Source organism: Triticum aestivum, chromosome 5A (assembly GCF_018294505.1).
Source record: "Triticum aestivum cultivar Chinese Spring chromosome 5A, IWGSC CS RefSeq v2.1, whole genome shotgun sequence".
Classification (NCBI taxonomy): domain Eukaryota; kingdom Viridiplantae; phylum Streptophyta; class Magnoliopsida; order Poales; family Poaceae; genus Triticum; species Triticum aestivum.
Genome location: NC_057806.1, coordinates 285,904,952 through 285,929,768, shown reverse-complemented (window position 1 = coordinate 285,929,768; position 24,817 = coordinate 285,904,952). Strand labels below are relative to the sequence as shown.

The 24,817-nt window shown below is 43.6% G+C and overlaps 1 protein-coding gene across 1 annotated transcript; it reads right to left on the bottom strand.

Moving 5' to 3' along the window:
* Positions 1-22,729: 22,729 nt before the first annotated feature.
* On the bottom strand, positions 22,730-23,781 carry LOC123106815 (uncharacterized). The gene has a single exon (XM_044528857.1). It carries the CDS (start codon positions 23,569-23,571, stop codon positions 22,957-22,959), a length of 615 nt encoding a protein of 204 aa, XP_044384792.1. The 5' UTR covers positions 23,572-23,781; the 3' UTR covers positions 22,730-22,956.
* Positions 23,782-24,817: the final 1,036 nt, after the last annotated feature.

The window sequence follows — 24,817 nt, the reverse complement described above, 5'->3', positions numbered from 1 at the left end:
TTGATTTGCATAAAGCATGGGACTGGGCATCCCAGTGACCAGCCATTTTCTCGTGAGCGAGGAGCTCCACTCCTCTTGAGAATAACCCACCTAACATGGAAGATATGGACATCACTAGTTGATACATGAGCTATTCGAGCATACAAAACAGATTGTTTATTTGAAGGTTTAGAGTTTGGCACATACAAATTTACTTGGAATGACAGGTAGATACCGTATATAGGTAGGTATGATGGACTCATATGGAACAACTTTGGGGTTTATGGAATTGGATGCACAAGCAGTATTCCCACTTAGTACAGGTGAAGGCTAGCAAAAGACTGGGAAGCGACCAGCTAGAGAGCGACAACAGTCATGAACATGCATTAAAATTAACCAACACCGAATGCACGCATGAATAGGATATAATGCACCATGAACATAAATATCGTAGAGGCTATGTTGATTTTTTTTTCAACTACATGCGTGAACATGTGCCAAGTCAAGCCACTCGAATCGTTCAAAAGAGGATACCACCCTATCATACCACATCACAACCCTTTTAATAGCATGTTGGCACGCAAGGTAAACCATTATAAGCTCCTAGATAATTAAGCATGGCATAAGAAACTATAATCTCTAATTGTCATTGCAAACATGTTTATTCATAATAGGCTGAATCAGGAACGATGGACTAATCATATTTACAAAAACAAAAGAGGTCGAGTTCATACCAGCTTTTCTCATCTCAATAAGTTCATCATATAATCATCATTATTGCCTTTCACTTGCATGATCGAATAGTGTGGATAATAATAATAGTGCACGTGCATTGGACTAAGCTGGAATCTGCAAGCATTCAATACAAGAGAGAAGACAAGGTAATATGAGCTCTTTGTCAGATCAACAATAATGCATATAAGAGCCACTTTAACATTTTAATTATGGTCTTCTCCTCTCGACCCCCAGAGAACAAGAAAAGAAATAAAACTATTTACACAGGAAAGCTCCCAACAGGCAGAAGAAGAACGAGAAATCTTTTTTGGTTTTGTTTTTAGTTACTACTACAAGCATGGAAAGTAAACTAATTAAAAGCTACAACTATTTTTTTTGTTTTTATTAAGGTTTATTAAACACACAAGAAGAAAGCATAAAAAGGAAAATAAAATAGCATGGATGATGCAATGAAAAAGTATGAGCACTGACAACTAGCATGAGTGTGTGAACATAAATGTAATGTCGGTGAGAAATACGTACTCCCCCAAGCTTAGGCTTTTGGCCTAAGTTGGTCTATGGCCACGGCTGGCCTGGCGGATATCCAAAGTTGTAGTTGGGGTCGTACTGTGAAGAAGTCTCGGATTACCACTGGTTGGCAATCACCTCCGGATCCCACTGGTAATCAGACTGTCGTGGAGGATCAAATTGTGATTCCGGCTCTGGCTTTGTAGCTGATGTAGGGTTCCGGTAGGCGTGAATGGCCTCCAACGGAACAAGGTACTTGCCTGCAGATAAATCAAACAAGGAAGGAGCAGGCAAGGTAATAGTCTCAGGATGATTTTTACCAAATATTAATTTGTACTTAAGTGCCTTTTCCCTATTCTTAACAATAAAATCGTGTGCTACCATACTCTTATAATCTAGATAAACAGGAGGCAACAATTTTTCTTCTTTCTCATAATGCCTAATAGGTATGTTATAGTATGCAGCGAGGCGCGAGGCGAAGATGCCTCCCAAGATGGGGCCGTTAGTACGGTTAAGGTTTAACCGCTTTGCAACAATAGCAACCATACTAAATGTGTCATCACGAAATAAGGCATGGCACAAAATAACAATATCAGGGGCACTCAGGTTTCCACAGTTCTGCGCCCAATTAAGCATCTACTAGCAAATATAGCAAAGTAACGTAGAACAGGAAAGTGTATGCTAGTAATTCGTGCATCGGAAACCTTCCTCGTTTCCCCTACAGCAATGGTATCAATAAACCCATCCACATCATCACGATGTGGTTCCTCTACACTTCCCTCAAAAGGGATCAAACAAACCCGACAAAAATCACAAAGTGACATCTCCTTATGCTCATCATATAAATAAAATTCCACCGTAGGTGATGAGCTCCTAGCATGGAAATGAAAGTTTTGCACAAAGGTATTTGTGAGTAAGAGATACTGTTCGCGTTGGTCGTGGAGGAAGGCGGTGAGGCCTGCATTCTCAGCAAACTCATAGAAATCATCATAAATCCCGGCTGCTCTTAAGAAATCATCACAACGCCATTCACACGGCCGGACCTCCGCGGTGCGAGGGAGATTATATTTGGGCCTCTTATCCTCCTCACTTTGCTTATCCTTCAAGCTTCGGCTCGATGAGCCCCTAAAAAATTTCTTCATCTTTTTCTGAAAATATCTGAATTTTTTAGTAACTTCAAAATAAAAGTGAACCAAACTCAACAATATTGATAGCTACTACTCCTACAAGTGCCTAGAGGCAATATCATGCATCAAAACTACTTTTGACCACATAAATTTGACATGCAAGCTCAAGAACAGGGTCACCTAAGCAGCAAAAATTTGCGATGAATAAAGCACTAGAACAAAAACTAATTGGATCATTGGAGAAATCACGTACCAAGGAACAATCCCCCAAAGCAGTTTTATGAATAGAGCTTTGAGCAAGGAGATCGAAAATGGCAGCAAAATGAGCTTGGACTTGGGTTTGAGCTGGCTAGTGATGTTTGTGAGAGGAAGAAGGAGTGTGGTAGCTGGAATAAGTGGAGGGGAGCCACTGTGGGCCCACGAGGCAGGGGGCGCGCCCTCCACCCTCGTGGCCAGGTGCTTGCTCCCCCTGCTGTGTTCTCAGTGCCAGATATTCTCAAATATTCTAGAAAAAATCATATTTAATTTTCAGGGCATTTGGAGAACTTTTATTTCCAGGGTATTTTTTATTGCATGGATAATTTAGATAACAGACAGAAATTACTATTTTTGTTTTATTTAATATAAATAACAGAAAGTAAAAATAGGGTACAGAGAGTTGTGTTATCTAAATTCATCCATCTCATGCTCATCGAAAGGAATCCACTAACAAGGTTGATCAGGTCTTGTTAACAAACTCATTCTGAATAACATGGAACTGGAGAATTTTCGGATAACACTAGGTTACCTCAACGGGGATATGCATGTCCCCAACAATAAGAATATCATATTTCTTCTTGACAATAGGAACAGGAAATTCAAAACCTCCAATAGTAATAGTTGGAATTTTTCCAATAGAATTGATACTGTGGACTTGAGGTTGTTTCCTCAGAAAGTGTACCGTATGCTCATTACCATTAACATGAAAAATGACATTGCCTTTGGTGCAATCAATAACAGCCCCTGCAGTAGTAAAAAAGGGTCTTCCAAGAATAATAGACATACTATCGTCCTCGGAAATATCAAGAATAACAAAGTCCGTTAAAATAGTAATGTTTGCAACCATAACAGGCACATCCTCACAAATACCAATAGGTATAGCAGTTGATTTATCAGCCATTTGCAAGGATATTTCAGTAGGTGTCAACTTATTCAAATCAAGTCTACGATATAAAGAGAGAGGCATAACACTAACACCGGCTCCAAGATCACATAAAGCAGTTTTAACATAGTTTCTTTTGATGGAGCATGGTATAGTTGGTACTCCTGGACCTCCAAGTTTCCTGGGTATTCCACCCTTAAAAGTATAATTAGCAAGCATGGTGGAAATTTCAGCTTCCGGTATCTTTCTCTTATTTGTAACAATATCTTTCATGTACTTAGCATAAGGATTCATTTTAAGCATATCAGTCAAACGCATACGCAAGAAGATGAGTCTAATCATTTCAGCAAAGTGCTCAAAATCCTCATCATCCCTTTTCTTGGATGGTTTAGGAGGAAAAGGAATGGGTTTCTGAACCCATGGTTCTCTTTCCTTACCGTGTGCTTCCTAGCAACAAAGTCTCTCTTATCATAATGTTGATTCTTTGATTGTGGGTTATCAGATCAACAATAGGTTCAATTTCTACATCATTATCATTGCTAGGTTGAGCATCAACATGAACATCATCATTAACATTATCACTAGGTTCATGTTCATTACCAGATTTTGTTTCAGCATCAGAAAGAAAAATATCATTGGGATTCTCAGGTGTGTCATCAACAGGTTCACTAGAAGCATGCAAAGTCCTGTCATTTTTCTTTTTCTTCCTCTTAGAAGGACTAGGTGCATCAATATTATTTCTCTGAGAATCTTGCTCAATTCTCTTAGGATGGCCCTCAGGATTCAACGGTTCCTGAGTCATTTTACCACCTCTAGTCATAACTCTAACAACATTATCATTCTTATTATTTAATTCATTGAGCAAATCATTCTGAGCTTTAAGTACTTGTTCTACTTGAGTGGTAACCATAGAAGCATGTTTGCAAATGAGTTTAAGTTCACCTTTAACTCTGGGCATATAATCACTCAAGTGTTCAATCATATAAGCATTGCGTTTTAATTCTCTACCAAAATAAGCATTGAAGTCTTCTTGCTTAACCATAAAGTTATCAAATTCATCCAAACATTAGCTAGCAAACTTAGTAGGAGGGATTTCAGCTTTATCATATCTATAGAGAGAATTTACCTGTACTACCTGTGTCGGGTTATCAAGACCATGTATTTCTTCAACATGCGGTAAATTAAGACCATGTATTTCTTCAACAGGAGGTAAATTCTTAACATCTTTAGCTTTTATACCTTTTTCCTTCATAGATTTCTTTGCCTCTTGCATATCTTCATGACTGAGAAATAGAATACCCCTTTTCTTCGGAGTTGGCTCAGGAGTTGGTTCAGGAATTGGATCAGGAAGTGTCCAATTATTTTCATTAGTCAACATATTATTCAATAGAATTTCAGCTTCATCAACAATTCTTTCCCTAAAAACACAACCAGCACAACTATCCAGGTGGCCTCTGGGCATCAGTTAGTCCATTATAAAAGATATCAAGTATTTCATTTTTCTTGAGAGGATGATCAGGCAAAGCATTAAGTAATCGGAGAAGCCTCCCCCAAGCTTGTGGGAGACTCTCTTCTTCAATTTGCACAAAAATATATATTTCCCTTAAAGCAGCTTGTTTCTTATGAGCGGGGAAATATTTAGCAGAGAAGTAGTAAATCATATCCAGGGGACTACGCACACAACCAGGATCAAGAGAATTAAACCATATCTTAGCATCACCCTTTAATGAGAATGGAAATATCTTAAGGATATAATAGTAGCGAGTTTTCTCATCATTAGTGAACATGGTAGCTATATCATTTAATTTAGTAAGATGTGCCACAATAGTTTCAGATTCATAGCCATAGAAAGGATCAGATTCAACCAAAGTAATTATATCAGGGTCGGCAGACAATACATAATCCTTATCAGTAACAAAGATAGGTAAAGTAGCATAAGCAGGATCATATTTCATTCTAGCATTCAAAGTTTTTTATTTCAGCTTAGCTAAAAGCTTGTTAAGATCACTCCTATCATTGCAAGCAAGAAAGTCTCTATCAGTTTCTTCATCCATAACATAACCCTCAGGAACAACATGCAATTCATATATAGGGGAGAATCTTCATCATCACTTTCATCAATATTATCAGTTTCAATAATTTCATTCTCTCTAGCCCTAGCAAGTTGTTCATCAAGAAATTCACCTAGCGGCACAGTAGTATCAAGCATAGAAGTAGTTTCATCATAAGTATCATGCATAGCAGAAGTGGCATCATCAATAACATGCAACATATCAGAATCAATAGCAAGTGTAGGTGTCGCAAGTTTACTCAAAACAGAAGGTGAATCAAGTGCAGAGCTAGATGGCAGTTCCTTACCTCCCCTCGTAGTTGAGGGATAAATCTTGGTTCTTGGATCTTTCAAGTTCTTCATAATGATAAGCAGATATAAATCCCAAGTGACTCAAAGAATAGAGCTATGCTCCCCGGCAACGGCGCCAGAAAATAGTCTTGATAACCCACAAGTGTAGGGGATCGCAACAGTTTTCGAGGGTAGAGTATTCAACCCAAATTTATTGATTCGACACAAGGGGAGCCAAAGAATATTCTCAAGTATTAGCAGCTGAGTTGTCAATTCAACCACCCCTGGAAACTTAATATCTACAGCAAAGTGTTTAGTAGCAAAGTAATATGATAGTAGTGGTAACGGTGGCAAAAGGTAACGATAGCAAAAGTAATATTTTGGGGTTTTGTAGTGATTGTAACAATAGCAACGGAAAAGTAAATAAGCGAAGAACAATATATAGAAAGCTCGTAGGCAATGGGATCGGTGATGGAGAATTATGCCGGATGCGGTTCATCATGTAACAGTCATAACATAGGGTGACACAGAACTAGCTCCAATTCATCAATGTAATGTAGGCATGTATTCCGAATATAGTCATACGTGCTTATGGAAAAGAACTTGCATGGCATCTTTTGTCCTACCCTCCCGTGGCAGCGGGGTCCTATTGGAAACTAAGGGATATTAAGGCCTCATTTTAATAGAGTACCGGACCAAAGCATTAACACATAGTGAATACATGAACTCCTCAAACTACGGTCATCACCGGGAGTGGTCCCGATTATTGTCACTTCGGGGTTGCCGGATCATAACACATAGTAGGCGACTATTGACTTGCAAGATAAGATCAAGAACTCTCATATATTGATGAAAACATAATAGGTTCAGATCTGAAATCATGGCACTCGGGCCCTAGTGACAAGCATTAAGCATAGCAAAGTCATAGCAACATCAATCTCAGAACATAGTGGATACTAGGGATCAAACCCTAACAAAACTAACTCGGTTACTGACGAGGAGCGGACCTCGAGGCGAGGGTCGATCCGTTGCTGGCCCGATCTTTCACGGCACAAACATCCATCGCAGCAAGAACAAGTCGCGGGTTTACGAAGATGTTCGCAAATCCCACGAAAACAACACGCCAACCCCTCGATCCGAAGGAATAACGTGGACGAACCGTATAGGCTCAGCTTGTAATCTCCTACGTGTCGTGTCGCAGGAACTCACACGCCAACAGAGATTTTTGACAAGGTTTCTCTAAACTCGATAATGGCCGGCGGCCGAAAAACACACACGTGTCTAATTCATCGTAACATAATCTACCCTCTTACATGACGCCTCATGGCTTTATATATAAAGTACTATATTTGGCGTGACCAGCAAGCTGGCCGCACCCCTACTTATCTCATCTCTTAATTCAAAAGGAAAACAATCTGGACCTGTCTAAACAACACTAGGACTCTCTTTTTCGTTGCTGATATGCCTTCTCGTAAAATCTGTAGGTGGACCCCAACCAAGCGTCTTCAAGGATAATAATCTCCACCATAAAAACCTGTAGACATGCACCTGTAATTTTGGTGGTCTCGTGTAACAGAAATAGGAAATACAATCTCCTAGTATTTTCTTCGAACGATCTGATTCTGGTGGCCGTACCCAACCGAAGTAATACTCGACCAGGACTCCTTCCTGGCTGTTAGCAGCGAACAGGACTCCTCCCTCGTGGATACACATGCTCCTCCTAATCTCTGGCCCAAATGAGAATTGACCAAACGTGCTAGTGTAGGAATACATCCATGCATGCACGCACATACACATCTCCTTGGGTAATGCATGCATGTTCAACACCCTCTTTCCATCTTTACGTGAGTGCATCCTTATCAATGGCATAGTATGCATGCATGTAACTTCTACAATGGAAACATCATTGACCACTTGAACGACTACTGGATTAATAGTGTCAGTTATGGACATGGTCATATCATCCTCCCTTCCTTCAAGCGAAACCGTCCTCGGTTTTGAATCAATTTCTTTAACAACATCTTCATCTATTGATTGTTCGGGTGCCAAAAAAATTTCATCAACTTCGCCTTCCTTTTCCTTTTTTGCTTCTTCTTGCTCCTTCATCTTTCGCAGTCGTTCTTTCCCCAAGCCTTGAACAACTTCTTTTCCATAGACATGAGAACATATTTTTTGTCCCGGTTAACAGTGTACGTGTTGGCGAGATAGTCATGTGTAACATTGTTTTCCTTGTACCATGGCCGTCCCAACAACATATGACACGAAACCATCGACACCGGAATTATGTCGCACAAAATCTCACAAGAAAATTTCCCAACTGAAAACAGTACCATAGTTTGGTGTGTGATGTGAAGTTTGTCGTCGCACCTCCTCAAAATATACGGTCGTGGATGTGGTGTCATTGATAGCTCCAGCTTCTCCACCATGTCGATGCCGACCGCGTTGACCGAACTGTCATGGTGAATCGTCATGGCGCAGACTCTCTCTCCCACTTTACAGTAGGTGTGAAAAAGGTCAGCACCATAACCTTTCTCCTCTAGCAAAAAATCACCGGAGAGCCTCCAGTAGCTCCTTTCTGACGGCACGCCGGCCGTCTCCTCCGAAGTGCCATGAGAAACGCCGGTCTCTGATACCACATGAGGAGCGGACCTCGAGGCGAGGGTCGATCCGTTGTTGGCCCGATCTTTCACGGCACAAACATCCATCGCAGCAAGGACAAGTCGCGGGTTTACGAAGATGTTCGCAAATCCCACGAAAACAACACGCCAACCCCTCGATCCGAAGGAATAACGTGGACGAACCGTATAGGCTCAGCTTGTAATCTCCTACGCGTCGTGTCGCAGGAACTCACACGCCAACAGAGATTTTTGACAAGGTTTCTCTAAACTCGATAATGGCCGGTGGCCGAAAAACACACACGTGTCTAATTCATCGTAACATAATCTACCCTTTTACATGACGCCTCATGGCTTTATATATAAAGTACTATATTTGGCGTGACCAACAAGCTGGCCGCACCCCTACTTATCTCATCTCTTAATTCAAAAGGAAAACAATCTGGACCTGTCTAAACAACACTAGGACTCTCTTTTTCATTGCTGATATGCCTTCTCGTAAAATCTGTAGGTGGACCCCAACCAAGCGTCTTCAAGGATAATAATCTCCACCATAAAAACCTGTAGACATGCACCTGTAATTTTGGTGGTCTCGTGTAATAGAAATAGGAAATACAATCTCCTAGTATTTTCTTCGAACGATCTGATTCTGGTGGCCGTACCCAACCGAAGTAATACTCGACCAGGACTCCTTCCTGGCTGTTAGCAGCGAACAGGACTCCTCCCTCGTGGATACACATGCTCCTCCTAATCTTTAGCCCAAATGAGAATTGACCAAACGTGCTAGTGTAGGAATACATCCATGCATGCACGCACATACACATCTCCTTGGGTAATGCATGCATGTTCAACACCCTCTTTCCATCTTTACGTGAGTGCATCCTTATCAATGGCATAGTATGCATGCATGTAACTTCTACAATGGAAACATCATTGACCACTTGAACGACTACTGGATTAATAGTGTCAGTTATGGACATGGTCATATCAGTTACATGATAAATCTCATCCAACCCATCACTAACTCAATTACATAATAAATCTCATCCAACCCATCACCGTCCAGCAAGCCTACGATGGAATTACTCACGCACGACAGTGAGCATCATGAAATTGGTGATGGAGGATGGTTGATGTTGACGATGGCGACGGATTCTCCTCTCCGAAGCCCCGAACGACTCCAGATCAGACCTCTCGAGAGAGTTTAGGGCTTGGCGGTGACTCTATATCGTAAAACGCGATGAATCCTTCTCTCTGATTTTTTCTCCCCGAAAGTGAATATATGGAGTCAAGGTTGAGGTCAGTGGAGCGTCAGGGGGCCCACGAGGCAGGGGGCGCGCCCTAGGGCGCGCCCCCACCCTCGTGGACAGGTGGTGGCCCCCCTGACGTTGATCTTTCTTCCAGTATTTATTATATATTCTAAAATAATTCTCCGTTGATTTTCAGGTAATTCCGAGAACTTTTATTTCTGCACAAAAATAACACCATGGCAATTCTGCTGAAAACAGCATCAGTCCGGGTTAGTTCCATTCAAATCATGCAAGTTAGAGTCCAAAACAAGGACAAAAGTGTTTGGAAAAGTAGATACGATGGAGACGTATCAGATGACAAACAACTTTTATTCTAATCTATACACATCCGAAGGGGTACGAAACATGGAGGAGGTTATCAACACATTCCCCCGTCGTGTAACACAGGAGATGACCGACAACTTAAATGCACCATACACACAGGATGAAGTGAAGAAAGCCCTGTTTCAGATGTTCTCAGTTAAAGCACCGGGCCCAGATGGTTTCCCCGCTCATTTCTTCCAGCGCATTGGGATGTGTGTGAAGAGGAAGTCACTAGAGTTGTTCTGCGAATAGTAAATGGTACAGAATCGGCTGAGTGCATCAACAAAACCTTGCTTGTGTTGATTCCAAAGGTAAAGAATCCCACGTCACTAACTTAGTTTAGACCAATCAGTCTTTGTAATGTGTTTTACAAGATTGCATCAAAGGTGATATCTAACCGCCTGAAGCTAGTTCTGCCAGAGATCATCTCCTATGAGCAATCTGCCTTTGTTCCAGGTAGACTAATAACATATAATATTATCGCGACATACGAGTGTCTGTACTTTATGAAAAGGAACAAGGCAAAGAAAAACCTACATTGTGCTTTAAAGTTAGATATGATGAAAGCTTATGACAGAGTGGAACGGGACTATCTGAAAGCAATTATGATTAAGTTGGGCTTCACGGAAAAGTGGGTTGGCATAGTAATGAATCTTATAAATTCAGTCACCTTTTCTGTTCTATTCAATGGAAAGAAATTACAGGAATTCACACCATCAAGGGGTATTCGCCAAGGGGACCCAATCTCTCCATATTTGTTCTTGATAGAAGTAGAGGGCCTTTCATGCCTTTTAAAATCCAAAGAGGAGTCATCCAATCTGAGTGGCTTGCAAGTGGCACCTACGGTGCCAAAGGTAAACCACCTTTTATTTGCTGATGACAGCCTGCTGTGCTTCAAGGCTAATACTGTGGGAGCATCGGAGGTGCACCAAGTTCTGGATACCTATTGTCAGGCCACAAGACAAAGAATAAACTATGATAAATCATCTATTTACTTCAGCAAGGGGGTACCAGATAGTGTAAGAGGCGAGATAAAGGGGTTTCTCCAAGTGCCCAACGAGACACTAAATGAGAAATACTTAGGCATGCCTTCGGATGTTGGATCATCTAAAATGTTGGGGTCGTAGCAGAAATTTAAAATTTTCTACGCATCATCAAGATCAATCTATGGAGTAATCTAGCAACGAGGGGAAGGGGAGTGCATCTACATACCCTAGTAGATCGCTAAGCGGAAGCGTTGCAAGAACGCGGATGAAGGAGTCGTACTCGCAACGATTCAGATCGCGGTTGATTCTGATCTAAGCGCCAAACAACGGCGCTCCCGCGTTCAACACACGTGCATCCCGGTGACGTCTCCCACGCCTTGATCCAGCAAGGGGAGAAGGAGAGGTTGGGGAAGACTCCGTCCAGCAGCAGCACGACAGCGTGGTGGTGGTGGAGGAGCGCGGAACTCCAGCAGGGCTTCGCCAAGCACAAAGAGAGACGAGGAGGGAGAGAGGTAGGGTTGCGCCAAGAGGGAGATGATCTCGTGTGTCTTGCAGCCCCCAATACCTCAAGTGTATATAGGGGAAGGGGAGGGGCTGCGCCCCCATCTAGGGTTCCCTCCCTAGGGGTGGCGGCAGCTGGGTTGGCGGCCAAGAGGGGAGAGAGGGGGGCGCACCTAGGGTGGGCCTTAAGGCCCATCTGGACCTAGGGTTTGCCCCCTCCCACTCTCCCTTGCGCCTTGGGCCTTGGTGGGGGGGTTCACCAGCCCACCTGGGGCTGGTCCCCTCCCACACTTGGCCCACGCAGCCTTCTAGGGCTGGTGGCCCCACCTGGTGGACCCCCGGGACCCTCCCGGTGGTCCCGGTACCTTACCGATAGCACCCGAAACTTTTCCGGTGACCAAAACGGGACTTTCCATATATAAATATTTACCTCCGGACCATTCCGGAACTCCTCGTGACGTCTGGGATCTCATCCGGGACTCCTAACAACATTCGGTAACCGCGTACATACTTTCCCTACAACCCTAGCGTCATCGAACCTTAAGTGTGTAGACCCTACGGGCTCGGGAGTCATGCAGACATGGCCGAGACAACTCTCCGGTCAATAACCAACAGCGGGATCTGGATACCCATGTTGGTTCCCACATGCTCCACGATGATCTCATCGGATGAACCACGATGTCAAGGATTCAATCAATCCCGTATACAATTCCCTTTGTCTATCGGTATGATACTTGCCCGAGATTCGATCGTCGGTATCCCGATACCTTGTTCAATCTCGTTACCGGCAAGTCTCTTTACTCGTTCCGTAACACATCATCCCGTGATCAACTCCTTGGTCACATTGTGCACATTATGATGATGTCCTACCGAGTGGGCCCAGAGATACCTCTCCATTACACGGAGTGACAAATCCCAGTCTCGATTTGTGCCAACCCAACAGACACTTTCGGAGATACCCGTAGTGCACCTTTATAGCCACCCAGTTACGTTGTGACGTTTGGCACACCCAAAGCACTCCTACGGTATCCGGGAGTTGCACAATCTCATGGTCTAAGGAAATGATACTTGACATTAGAAAAGCTTTAGCATACGAACTACACGATCTTGTGCTAGGCTTAGGATTGGGTCTTGTCCATCACATCATTCTCCTAATGATGTGATCCCGTTATCAACGACATCCAATGTCCATGGTCAGGAAACCGTAACCATCTATTGATCAACGAGCTAGTCAACTAGAGGCTTACTAGGGACATGGTGTTGTCTATGTATCCACACATGTATCTGAGTTTCCTATCAATACAATTCTAGCATGGATAATAAACGATTATCATGAACAATGAAATATAATAATAACTAATTTATTATTGCCTCTAGGGCATATTTCCAACAGTCTCCCACTTGCACTAGAGTCAATAATCTAGTTCACATCGCCATGTGATTAACACTCACAGGTCACATCGCCATGTGACCAACATCCAAAGAGTTTACTAGACTCAATAATCTAGTTCACATCACTATGTGATTAACACTCAATGAGTTCTGGGTTTGATCATGTTATGCTTGTGAGAGAGGTTGTAGTCAACGGGTCTGCAATATTCAGATCCCTATGTATTTCGCAAAACTTTATGTCATATCGTAGATGCTGCTACCACGTTCCACTTGGAGCTATTCCAAATTGTTGCTCCATTATACGTATCCGGTATCTCTACTCAGAGCTATCCGGATAGGTGTTAAGCTTGCATCGACGTAACTCTTTACGTCGAACTCTTTATCACCTCCATAACCGAGAAACATTTCCTTATTCCTCTAAGGATAATTTTGACCGCTATCTGGTGATCCACTCCTAGATCACCTTTGTACCCTCTTGCCAGACATGTGGCAAGGCACACATCAGGTGCGGTACTCAGCATGGCATACCGTATAGAGCCTATGACAAAAGCATAGGGGACGACCTTCGTCCTTCCTCTTTCTTCTGCCGTGGTCAAGCTTTGAGTCTTACTCAACTTCACACCTTACAACTCAGGTAAGAACCCCTTCTTTGACTGATCTATTTTGAACTCCTTCAAAAACATGTCAAGGTGTGCGTTCTTTGAAAGTATCATCAGGCGTCTTGATCTATTTCTATAGATCTTGATGCCCAATATGTAAGCAGCTTTATCCAGGTCTTCCTTTGAAAATCACTCTTCAAACAACCGTTTATGCTTTCCAGAAATTCTACATTATTTCGAATCAACAATATGTCATCCACATATACTTATCAGAAATGTTGTAGTGCTCCCACTCACTTTCTTGTAAATACAAGTTTCTAGCAAACATTGTATAAACCTAAAAGCTTTGATCACTCCATCAAAGCATATATTCCGACTCCGAGATGCTTGCTCTAGTCCATAGAAGGATTGCTGGAGCCAGCATACCTTTTAGCATCCTTAGGATCGACAAAACCTTTTATTGTATCACATACAACTTTTCTTACGAAAACTGGTAAGAAAACTTGTTTTGACATCCATCTGTCAGATTTCATAATCGAAAAATACAGCTAATGCTAACATGATTCCGACGGACTTAAGCATCGCTACGGGTGAGAAATTCTCATCGTAGTCAACTCCTTGAACTTGTGAAAAGACTCTTTCCCACAAGTCGAGCTTCATAGACGGTAACATTACCGCCCACGTCCGTCTTCTTCTTAAAGATCCATTTATCTCAATGGCTCGCCGATCATCGGGCAAGTCCACCAAAGTCCATACTTTGTTCTGATACATGGATCCTATCTCGGATTTCATGGCTTCTAACCATTTGTCGGAATACGGGCCCACCATCGCTTCTCCATAGCTCGTAGGTTCATTGTTGTCTAACAACATGATATCTAAGACAGGATTACCGTACCACTCAGGAGTAGTACATATCCTTGTCGACCTACGAGGTTCGATAGCAACTTGATCCGAAGCTTCATGATCACTATCATTAACTTCCTATTCAACAGACGTAGGCGCCACAGAAAACATCTTTCTGTGTTGCATCACTCTCTGGTTGAAGTAAAGGTTCGACAACCTCATCAAGTTCTATCTTCCTCCCACTCAATTCTTTCGAGAGAAACTCCTTCTCGAGAAAGGACCCGTTCTTAGCGACAAACAATTTGCCCTCGGATCTGAGATAGAAGGTATACCCAACTGTCACCTTTGGGTATCCTATGAAGATGTGTTTGTCCGCTTTTGGGTTCGAGCTTCTCCGGCTGAAGCCTTAAGCATCGCAGCCCCAAACATTAAGAAACGACAATTTTGGTTTCTTGCCAAACCATATTCATACGACGTCGTCTCAACGGACTTAGATGGTGTCCTATCTAAAGTGAATGCAGCTGTCTCTAACGCATATCCTCAAAATGAAAACGGTAGATCGGTAAGAGACATCATAGATCGCACCATATCTCATAAGGTTCGATTACGACGTCCGGACACACCATTACCCTGTGGTGTTCCAGGTGGCTTCAACTGTGAAACAATTCCACAATGTCTTAAGTGATTGCCAAACTCATAACTCAGAAATTCTCATCGATCAGATCGTAGGAATTTGATCTTCTTGTTATGATGGTTCTTAACTTCACTCTGAAACCGCTTGAACTTTTCAAATGTTTCAGACTTGTGCTTCATTAAGTAAATATACCTATATCTACTCAAATCGTCAGTGAAGATGAGAAAATAGCGATATCCACCGCACGCTTCAATTCTCATTGGATCACACGCATCAGCATGTATGATTTCCAACAAGTCACTTGCCCGTTTCATTGTACCTGAAAACGGGGTCTTAGTCATCCTGCCCATGAGGCATGGCTCGCATGTGTCAAGCGATTCAAAATCAAGTGACTCCAAACATCCATCGACACGGAGTTTCTTCATGCATCTTACGCCAATATGACCTAAGCGGCAGTGCCACAAGAAAGTGGTACTATCTACATCTTTTGGCGTGAACATGTGTATTACCACGACCGAGATTCACTGAACCATTCACATAGGGTGCATGACCATGAAAGGTATTATTCATGTAAACAGAATAACCATTATTCTCTAACTTAAATGAATAACCGTATTGCAATGAGCATGATCTAATCATATTCATGCTCAACGTAGACACCTGATAACATTTATCTAGGTTCAATACTAATCCCGAAGGCAGATGGAGCGTGCGATGGTGATCTCATCAACTTTGGAAACACTTCCAACACACATCGTCACCTCGCCCTTAGCCAGTCTCCGTTTAGTCCGTAGCTTTTGCTTCAAGTCACCAATAATAGCAACTGAACCGGTATCCAATACCCAGGTGCTACCAGGAGTACTAGTGAGGTACACATTAATAACACGTATATACTTTGTTGAAGTTGCCAGCCTTCTTATCTACCATGCATTTGGGGTAATTCCGCTACCAGTGACCGTTCCCCTTACAATAGAAGCACTTAGTCTCGGGTTTGGGTTCAACCTTGGGTTCCTTCACTGGAGCGGCAACTGGTTTGCCATCCATGAAGTTTCCCTTCTAGCCCTTGCCCTTCTTGAAACCAGTGGTCTTGTTAAACCATCAACACTTGATGCTCCTTCTTGATTTCTACCTTTTGCGGTCTTAAGCACCGCGAACAGCTCCGGGATCAACTCCATCCCTTGCATGTCATAGTTCATCACGAAGATCTAGTAGCTTAGTGATAGTGGCTAGAGAACTCTATCAATCACTATCTTATCTGGAAGTTTAACTCCCACTTGATTTAAGTGATTGTAGCACCCAGACATTCTGAGCACATGCTCACTAGCTGAGCTATTCTCCTCCATCTTGTTGGCAAAAGAACTTGTCAGAGGTCTCATACCTCTCAACACGGGCATGAGCCTGAAATCCCAATTTCAGCTCTTGGAACATCTCATATGTCTTATGGCGTTCAAAACGTCATTGGAATCCCGATTCTAAGCCGTAAAGTATGGTGCACTAAACTATCAAGTAGTCATCAGGATGTGTCTGTCAGGTGTTCACAACATCCACAGACGACGTTGTAGGGGTTTGCACATCGAGCGGTGCATCAAAGACGTAAGCCTTCTGTGTAGCAGTGAGGACACTCCTCGGACTACGGACCCAGTCCGCATCATTGCTTACAATATCTTTCAACTTGGTCTTTCTCTAGGAACGTATTGAAACAGGGAGCTACAACGTGAGCTATTTATCTACAACATATTTGCAAAGACAATTTAGACTATGTTCATGATAATTAAGTTCATCTAATCAAATTATTTAATGAACTCCCACTCAGATAGACATCCCTCTAGTCATCTAAGTGAAACATGATCCGAGTCAACTAGGCCGTGTCCGATCATCACGTGAGACGGACTAGTCAACATCGGTGAACATCTTCATGTTGATCGTATCTTCTATACGACTCATGCTCGACCTTTCGGTCTTCCGTGTTCCGAGGCCATGTCTGTACATGCTAGGCTCGTCAAGTCAACCTAAGTGTATTGCGTGTGTAAATCTGGCTTACACCCGTTGTATTCGAACGTTAGAATCTATCACACCCGATCATCACGTGGTGCTTCGAAACAACGAACCTTCGCAACGGTGCACAGTTAGGGGGAACACTTTCTTGAAATTATTACGAGGGATCATCTTATTTAAGCTACCGTCGTTCTAAGCAAATAAGATGTAAAACATGATAAACATCACATGCAATCAAATAGTGACATGATATGGCCAATATCATTTGCTCCTTTTGATCTCCATCTTCGGGGCTCCATGATCATCGTTGTCACCGGCATGACACCATGATCTCATCATCATGATCTCCATCATCGTGTCTTCTTGAAGTTGTCTCGTCATCTATTACTTCTACTACTATGGCTAACGCTTTAGCAATAAAGTAAAGTAATTACATGACGTTTATGTTGACACGCAGGTCATAAATAAATTAAGACAACTCCTATGGCTCCTGCCGGTTGTCATACTCATCGACATGCAAGTCGTGATTCCTATTACAAGAACATGATCAATCTCATACATCACATATATCATTCATCACATCCTTTTGGCCATATCACATCACACGGCACATGCTGCAAAAACAAGTTAGACGTCCTCTAATTGTTGTTGCAAATTTTTACGTGGCTGCTATAGGTTTCTAGCAAGAACATTTCTTACCTACGCCAAAACCACAACGTGATATGCCAATTTCTATTTACCCTTCATAAGGACCCTTTTCATCGAATCCGATCCGACTAAAGTGGGAGAGACAGACACCCGCTAGCCACCTTATGCAACTAGTGCATGTCAGTCGGTGGAACCTGTCTCACGTAAGAGTACGTGTAAGGTCGGTCCGGGCCGCTTCATCCCACGATGCCGCCGAATCAAGATAAGACTAGTAACGGCAAGTAAATTGACAAAATCGACGCCCACAACAACTTGTGTTCTACTCGTGCATAGAAACTACGCATAGACCTAGCTCATGATGCCACTGTTGGGGATCGTAGCAAAAATTTAAAATTTTCTACGCATCACCAAGATCAATCTATGGAGTAATCTAGCAGCGAGGGGAAGGGGAGTGCATCTACATACCCTAGTAGATCGCTAAGCGGAAGCGTTGCAAGAACGCGGATGAAGGAGTCGTACTCGCAGCGATTCAGATCGCGGTTGATTCCGATCTAAGCGCCGAACAACGGCGCCTCCGCGTTCAACACACGTGCAGCCCGGTGACGTCTCCCACGCCTTGATCCAGCAAGGGGAGAAGGAGAGGTTGGGGAAGACTCCGTCCAGCAGCAGCACGACGGCGTGGTGGTGGTGGAGGAGCGCGGAACTCCAGCAGGGCTTCGCCAAGCACTACGAGAGACGAGGAGGGAGAGAGGTAGGGCTGCGCCAAGAGGGAGATGATCTCGTGTGTCTTGCAGCCCCCAATACCTCAAGTATATATAGGGGAAGGGGAGGGGCTGCGCCCCATCTAGGGTTCCCTCCCTAGGGGTGGCGGCAGCCCCAAAACCCATCTAGGGTGGCGGCCAAGGGGGGAGAGAGGGGGGCGCACCTAGGGTGGGCCTTAAGGCCCATCTGGACCTAGGGTTTGCCCCCTCCCACTCTCCCTTGCGCCTTGGGCCTTGGTGGGGGGGCGCACCAGCCCACCTGGGGCTGGTCCCCTCCCACACTTGGCCCACGCAGCCTTCTAGGGCTGGTGGCCCCACCTGGTGGACCCCCGGGACCCTCCCGGTGGTCCCGGTACGTTACCGATAGCACCCGAAACTTTTCCGGTGACCAAAACGGGACTTCCCATATATAAATCTTTACCTCCGGACCATTCCGGAACTCCTCGTGACGTCCGGGATCTCATCCGGGACTCCGAACAACATTCGTAACCGCGTACATACTTTCCCTATAACCCTAGCGTCATCGAACCTTAAGTGTGTAGACCCTACGGGCTCGGGAGTCATGCAGACATGGCCGAGACAACTCTCCGGTCAATAACCAACAGCGGGATCTGGATACCCATGTTGGTTCCCACATGCTCCACGATGATCTCATCGGATGAACCACGATGTCAAGGATTCAATCAATCCCGTATACAATTCCCTTTGTCTATCGGTACGATACTTGCCCGAGATTCGATCGTCGGTATCCCGATACCTTGTTCAATCTCGTTACCGGCAAGTCTCTTTACTCGTTCCGTAACACATCATCCCGTGATCAACTCCTTGGTCACATTGTGCACATTATGATGATGTCCTACCGAGTGGGCCCAGAGATACCTCTCCGTTACACGGAGTGACAAATCCCAGTCTCGATTCGTGCCAACCCAACAGACATTTTCGGAGATACCCGTAGTGCACCTTTATAGCCACCCAGTTACGTTGTGACGTTTGGCACACCCAAAGCACTCCTACGGTATCCGGGAGTTGCACAATCTCATGGTCTAAGGAAATGATACTTGACATTAGAAAAGCTTTAGCATACGAACTACACGATCTTGTGCTAGGCTTAGGATTGGGTCTTGTCTATCACATCATTCTCCTAATGATGTGATCCCGTTATCAAGGACATCCAATGTCCATGGTCAGGAAACCGTAACCATCTATTGATCAACGAGCTAGTCAACTAGAGGCTTACTAGGGACATGGTGTTGTCTATGTATCCACACATGTATTTGAGTTTCCTATCAATACAATTCTAGCATGGATAATAAACGATTATCATGAATAATGAAATATAATAATAACTAATTTATTATTGCCTCGAGGGCATATTTCCAACATAAAAATGGTGCTTTTAAGTATTTGAAGGACCGCCTATGGAGCAGAATTAAGGGATGGATTGAAAGAACAATGTCATCTGCGGGAAAAGAAGTATTGGTCAAAGCAGTAGCTCAAGCCATACCCGTCTTTTCTATGTCCTGTTTCAAGCTGCCCAGAGGACTTTGTGAAAACCTAAACATGATGATTAGAAAATTTTGGTGGGGTAGTAAGAATGGTCAGCGGAAACCACATTGGGTGTCTTGGAAGGAAATGACCCAGCCAAAAGCAATGGGCGGGCTAGGGTTTAAGGACTTTGAGTTGTTCAACTTGTTGATGCTTGCTAAACAAGTGTGGAGGATCTTACAGAGCCCGAAGACATTAAGTGCACGTATCCTGAAAAGTGTTTACTTCCCGGCTACCACAATCCTCAAGGCAAATTTAGGATCGCATCCGAGCCAAGTGTGGCGAGCACTTCTCGAAGGGCGCGATGTACTAAATCGGGTCTCATTCGTAGGATTGGTACCGGGGCAGAAACAAGCATATGGGAGGAAAATTGGATTCCAAGAGACAAAATGATGAGGCCATATGGGTGCTTAATACAAAACCCACCATCTCGAGTGTCAGAACTCATCGACGCTACGTCTGCAAGATGGAATATTCAGTGTCTCCAAGAAGTGTTCCTCCACATCAACATTCAGCCAATCATGAGTATTCCATTATGCACGAGAAACATACAAGATAGCTGGGCATGTAACTTTGAAAAGAATGGAATGTTTTCGGTCAGATCCGCATACAACATGTTGGTGTCGATCAGGAAGAGAAGGGAAGCATGGCTGGAAGGAAATACAGGGTCGTCGACCACAAACAGAGAAAGCGGGGATGGGAAGAAACTCTGGCATACTCAAGTACCAGGGAAAGTGAGAATGTTCCTATGGCGACTTGCAAAACAATCGCTTCCAACAGATGATGTTCGTGCCCATCGCAACATGGCGCAATCGAGTGTGTGTGGAATGTGCGGAGTACAGGTCTCCTGGCATCACTCGCTGCTAGAATGCACATCATCTCGATGCACATGGGCGCTGACAGAGGAGGAGCTAGTCCATAAAATCTCCGGCATGATAGAACCTTCAGCAAAGCAGTGTCTATTTACAATGATGAATCTGTTATCGCATGCACTGTTTGTGAAGTTGGCTGTAACACTTTGGGTGATTTGGACAGCAAGGAGGAAGGCGATTCATGAAGGAATCTTCCAAAGTCCGCAGGCTACTCACTTGTTCGTCCAGAGGTTCATATCTGAACTTGATATGATCAAGTCTCCATCCCCAACACAATTGAGTACACGAACCAGGACGGCTCAAAGCACGCGAGCCAAGGTGCCGCAACCAGGATTCGCGAAGATACATGTAGATGCAGGTGTGGCGCGGTCTAGGGGGACGGCAGCGGCTGTTTGCCGGGACGACCAAGGGAATTACATGGGTAGTTCTTCCCTGCTCATATACGGTATGCAGGATCCAACCACTTTGGAAATCATTGCATGCCGGGAAGCATTGGCATTGGCAGAGGATCTGGCAGTACAGAACGTTGTTATCTCGTCGGATGCAAAACAAGCAATACAGAACCTGAAAAACACCAGCAGAGGACGCTATGGGGCCATCATCGAGGAGATCCAAGCTAGAGCAGCTAATTTCATCTGCAATTTTTTGTATGAAAGTCGTTCGGTTAATATAGAGGCACACAAACTTGCTAGATTCTCACTTTCTTTAGATCAGGAGCGCCACCTATGGCTTGTTCAACCCCATGATTTGAGTTGTATCCCACACTCTATGGTTTATGATCAATAAAGCTTTTGCTTTACCGCTCGAAAAAAATATAGCGTGTACATTTTCTGGAAAACATGAAGATTATTTGAAAAATTCTGAATTTGGTGAACATTTCTTTCTTTTCCTTTTTCTTTTTGTTACCTTTTCTGTTTTCTTTTTCTAATTTGTGAAAATCTTTTAATGTTCAATTTTTATTTTTTTCAACTTTCCTATTTCTTCCTTTTCAGCCATGTTTCAAATTTGCGAACAAGTTTTCTCAAATTGTGTACATTTTTCAAACCACCGAACATTTTTTACAAATCCGGGAACATGTTTTTTGCATTGACGAACAGTTGTAGGAAATTCGTGAACATTTTTGGAAAAAGTGAACATCTTTTCAAAATCATGAATATTTCTGAAATCGTGAACTTTTTTGAAAAATCCTAGGCATTTTTTAAATTCGTGAAGATTATTCTGAATCATGAACAGTTTTCATATTCACGAACATTCCTAGAAATTGTGTACATTTTCTGGAAAACGTGAACATTTTCTGAATTTGGTGAACATTTTTCAAAATTCTCGAATATTCTTTTAATATTGTGAACATTTTCCTAGAAAATCATGAACATTTTTTAAACTGTAAAAAAACTGACCAGACAAACATTATTTTTGAAATTGCAAACATTTTTTGAATCTGTGAGCATTTATCATTTCCTGAACATTTTTCAAATCATGAACAATTCAACAATTTAGCAACTTTTTCTGAAATCCCGAATTATTAAAAAAAATTTATAGAAAAAAAAAAGACAAGGTGCTCGCCGCCCTGCACATGGGGCTCTTGCGTTTTCTCTTTCTCAGTTTCATAGATTGATTCTCTTGTTCTTTTTTGAAGGAAGCTTGTTTCTCTTTTTTGTTTTTTGGGACGGAGGGAGTATAAAAGAATTGACAAAAGGATAGGGGGTTTGTCGACCCAAGTACGACTCTCATAAAGTAAATTAACATATCGAGTTGTCTTCTCTTGGATAGAATTCAAATCTTCATCAAAACCACTAGCTCGTATATGACTGTCATGGTATAGTTAACCCCTCATCCTCTAAACACGTTTCATTCAGCTTTATATATAAAGCTTAAATAGCTGAACCGATACAAAGTGATGAGAAAAATATATAATTGAATGTTCACACATCTCCGGGATAGAGTAGACGAAGCTGAAATTTGTATCATCTGCCAATCTAGGTCACATATCTCTGAGTCCTAATTCATTATCTACATGGTACCTCAAACTCAATCCTCATCTTACACGCTTTTTTTTCTGGCAAATCTACACGCCTACTCTGAAAGCATAGCAACAACCAAGAGAAAGCCACGAACCAGACTGTCATCTACTGCAAGTTTTCGAGTAGTATTCACCATCACCAGCCCTACACGCGCTACAACGGCCCAGATCTCGCCAAGCGTCCATCCTCTTCCTCGAGCGGCTGCGACGGATCGGGAAACCGAACCAGGGGCAGCAGCCGCCCTTCATCTTCTCCGGGGAGATCAGCTCCCGGCAGCGGTCGCGCTCTCGTCCAGATAGCTCCCGGCAGCGGTCGCGCTCTCGTCCAGATAGAACCTTCCCCATGCAGGACACCTTGGGCGACCCCGGCTCCGGCACCGCCGGCTTCGGGTTGCGCCCGCCGCCGCCGGTCTTGGCATTCTTTGGGAACATCGCAGGTGGGCGGTGCCGCCGGGCACACCCCTGGCCGAGGTTTCCGGAGATCCCGATGATGGGCGCCGCCGTAGGCTTCAGGTTGCCCGGGAACCGCTGCGCCGCGCCGTTGCCGGCCTTGTGGCCAGGGCAGTTCTTGACGATGATGCATTTAGGGTTGGTGTTCTCCTTGAGGGAGTCGTCGCGGTCGTAGACGCCTGTGACGTCCGACAAGGCGACGTCTTCCCCGACGCAGACGCGGGTGGATCCGGGCTGGTTGCCGGCAAGGTCGCGTGCGGCGGCCATGCGGAGAGGCGCGATGGTGTGCCGGGGCGGGGAAGGCTGGAATATCGTTTCTCCTCGGCGGCCCGTGGCGTGTGCGGCTTGGTTTACAGGAGTTTGTGCTGTTGGGCTGTTGTGATCGCGAGGAGCGTATGTGTCATTTTCTCCTTTTCTTTGCCTTAGGTGGTTCAACCCCAATTTTCGTGCGACGAAAGTTTTGGGCCTCTATGTTTGTCCTTTTCAAATTATTCTCAATCATGGCATAAATAAGTTCATTACCCTCGTTCCATAAGAGGACGAGGTTGTAAACCACGACAGAACTCCGAAGCGATTATATATAATATTACCAGGTGTTGTTGATATTTTTCTTTGCGGGTGATATTTAAAAATTATTATATGGAAGCAGCTGTTGGTAACTTGTTATTGGCGCCGAACAACCTTGAGATCGACGACGGTCATCAGGTTTACAAAATCAATCTCGAAACACGCTTTTTGGCCCCTTCTTTTATAGAGGTAAATGCGCAGTTGCTTAGGATGTGCAGTTTGATGTCTGACTGCAAAATATGAAAAAGTGATGTCAAAACTTGTCTCTGTGAGCACATACGGTGCAAATCACATCTGGCGCTGAATCCTAACTCGTGGGGCCCAGTGTCAGCGGTTGGCGTGTGGCGGTTTTTGCATAAATCCTGTAGCTTTATAACGAATCTCAGAAAATCATCAATCCATAAATAACTATCAACTAAATCTGTCCACAAATTCTGTTATGTGTAAACTGATAAAAATTCAGTTTACTCATGCAATCCATACATTCAGTTATATGCAAAGGTAAATCAACATTAACTTGATGGATCAGTTAACACATTGTTGTCCATTTCAACTAAATTTACATTTCCACACCCTATTTGACCAGTACGTATGTTTCTCCTGTCGGTCTTCAGCAAAATTAGATGGAAAAGGAACGACCTTTAAATCCCTCTTTAAACCCTAGAACCAATCTGCTCTTTTGCCCATCTAATCCATCTTGGATGAACGCATACTCAAATCACAGCACACGCCACATGAAATATACATGTAAAATCATTTTTTTTGAAACGGAGGCAAAAGATTTGCCTCATCGATTAATTAAGCAGAAGAGAACAATGCCATGATCATGACCCTTTGAGCCCTAACCTAAACAGGTCAGGGAGGCCTAGGGGGAGAGATGGCACGTACAAGAGACACACGGGAGGAAGGAAACTCACCATAGTGTAGTGCATCCTCGCCGGGCAGC

Bases quoted from the DNA above. Each gene is read 5' to 3' on its own strand.
- LOC123106815 (XM_044528857.1), bottom strand. From the start codon at position 23,571: ATGGCCGCCGCACGCGACCTTGCCGGCAACCAGCCCGGATCCACCCGC.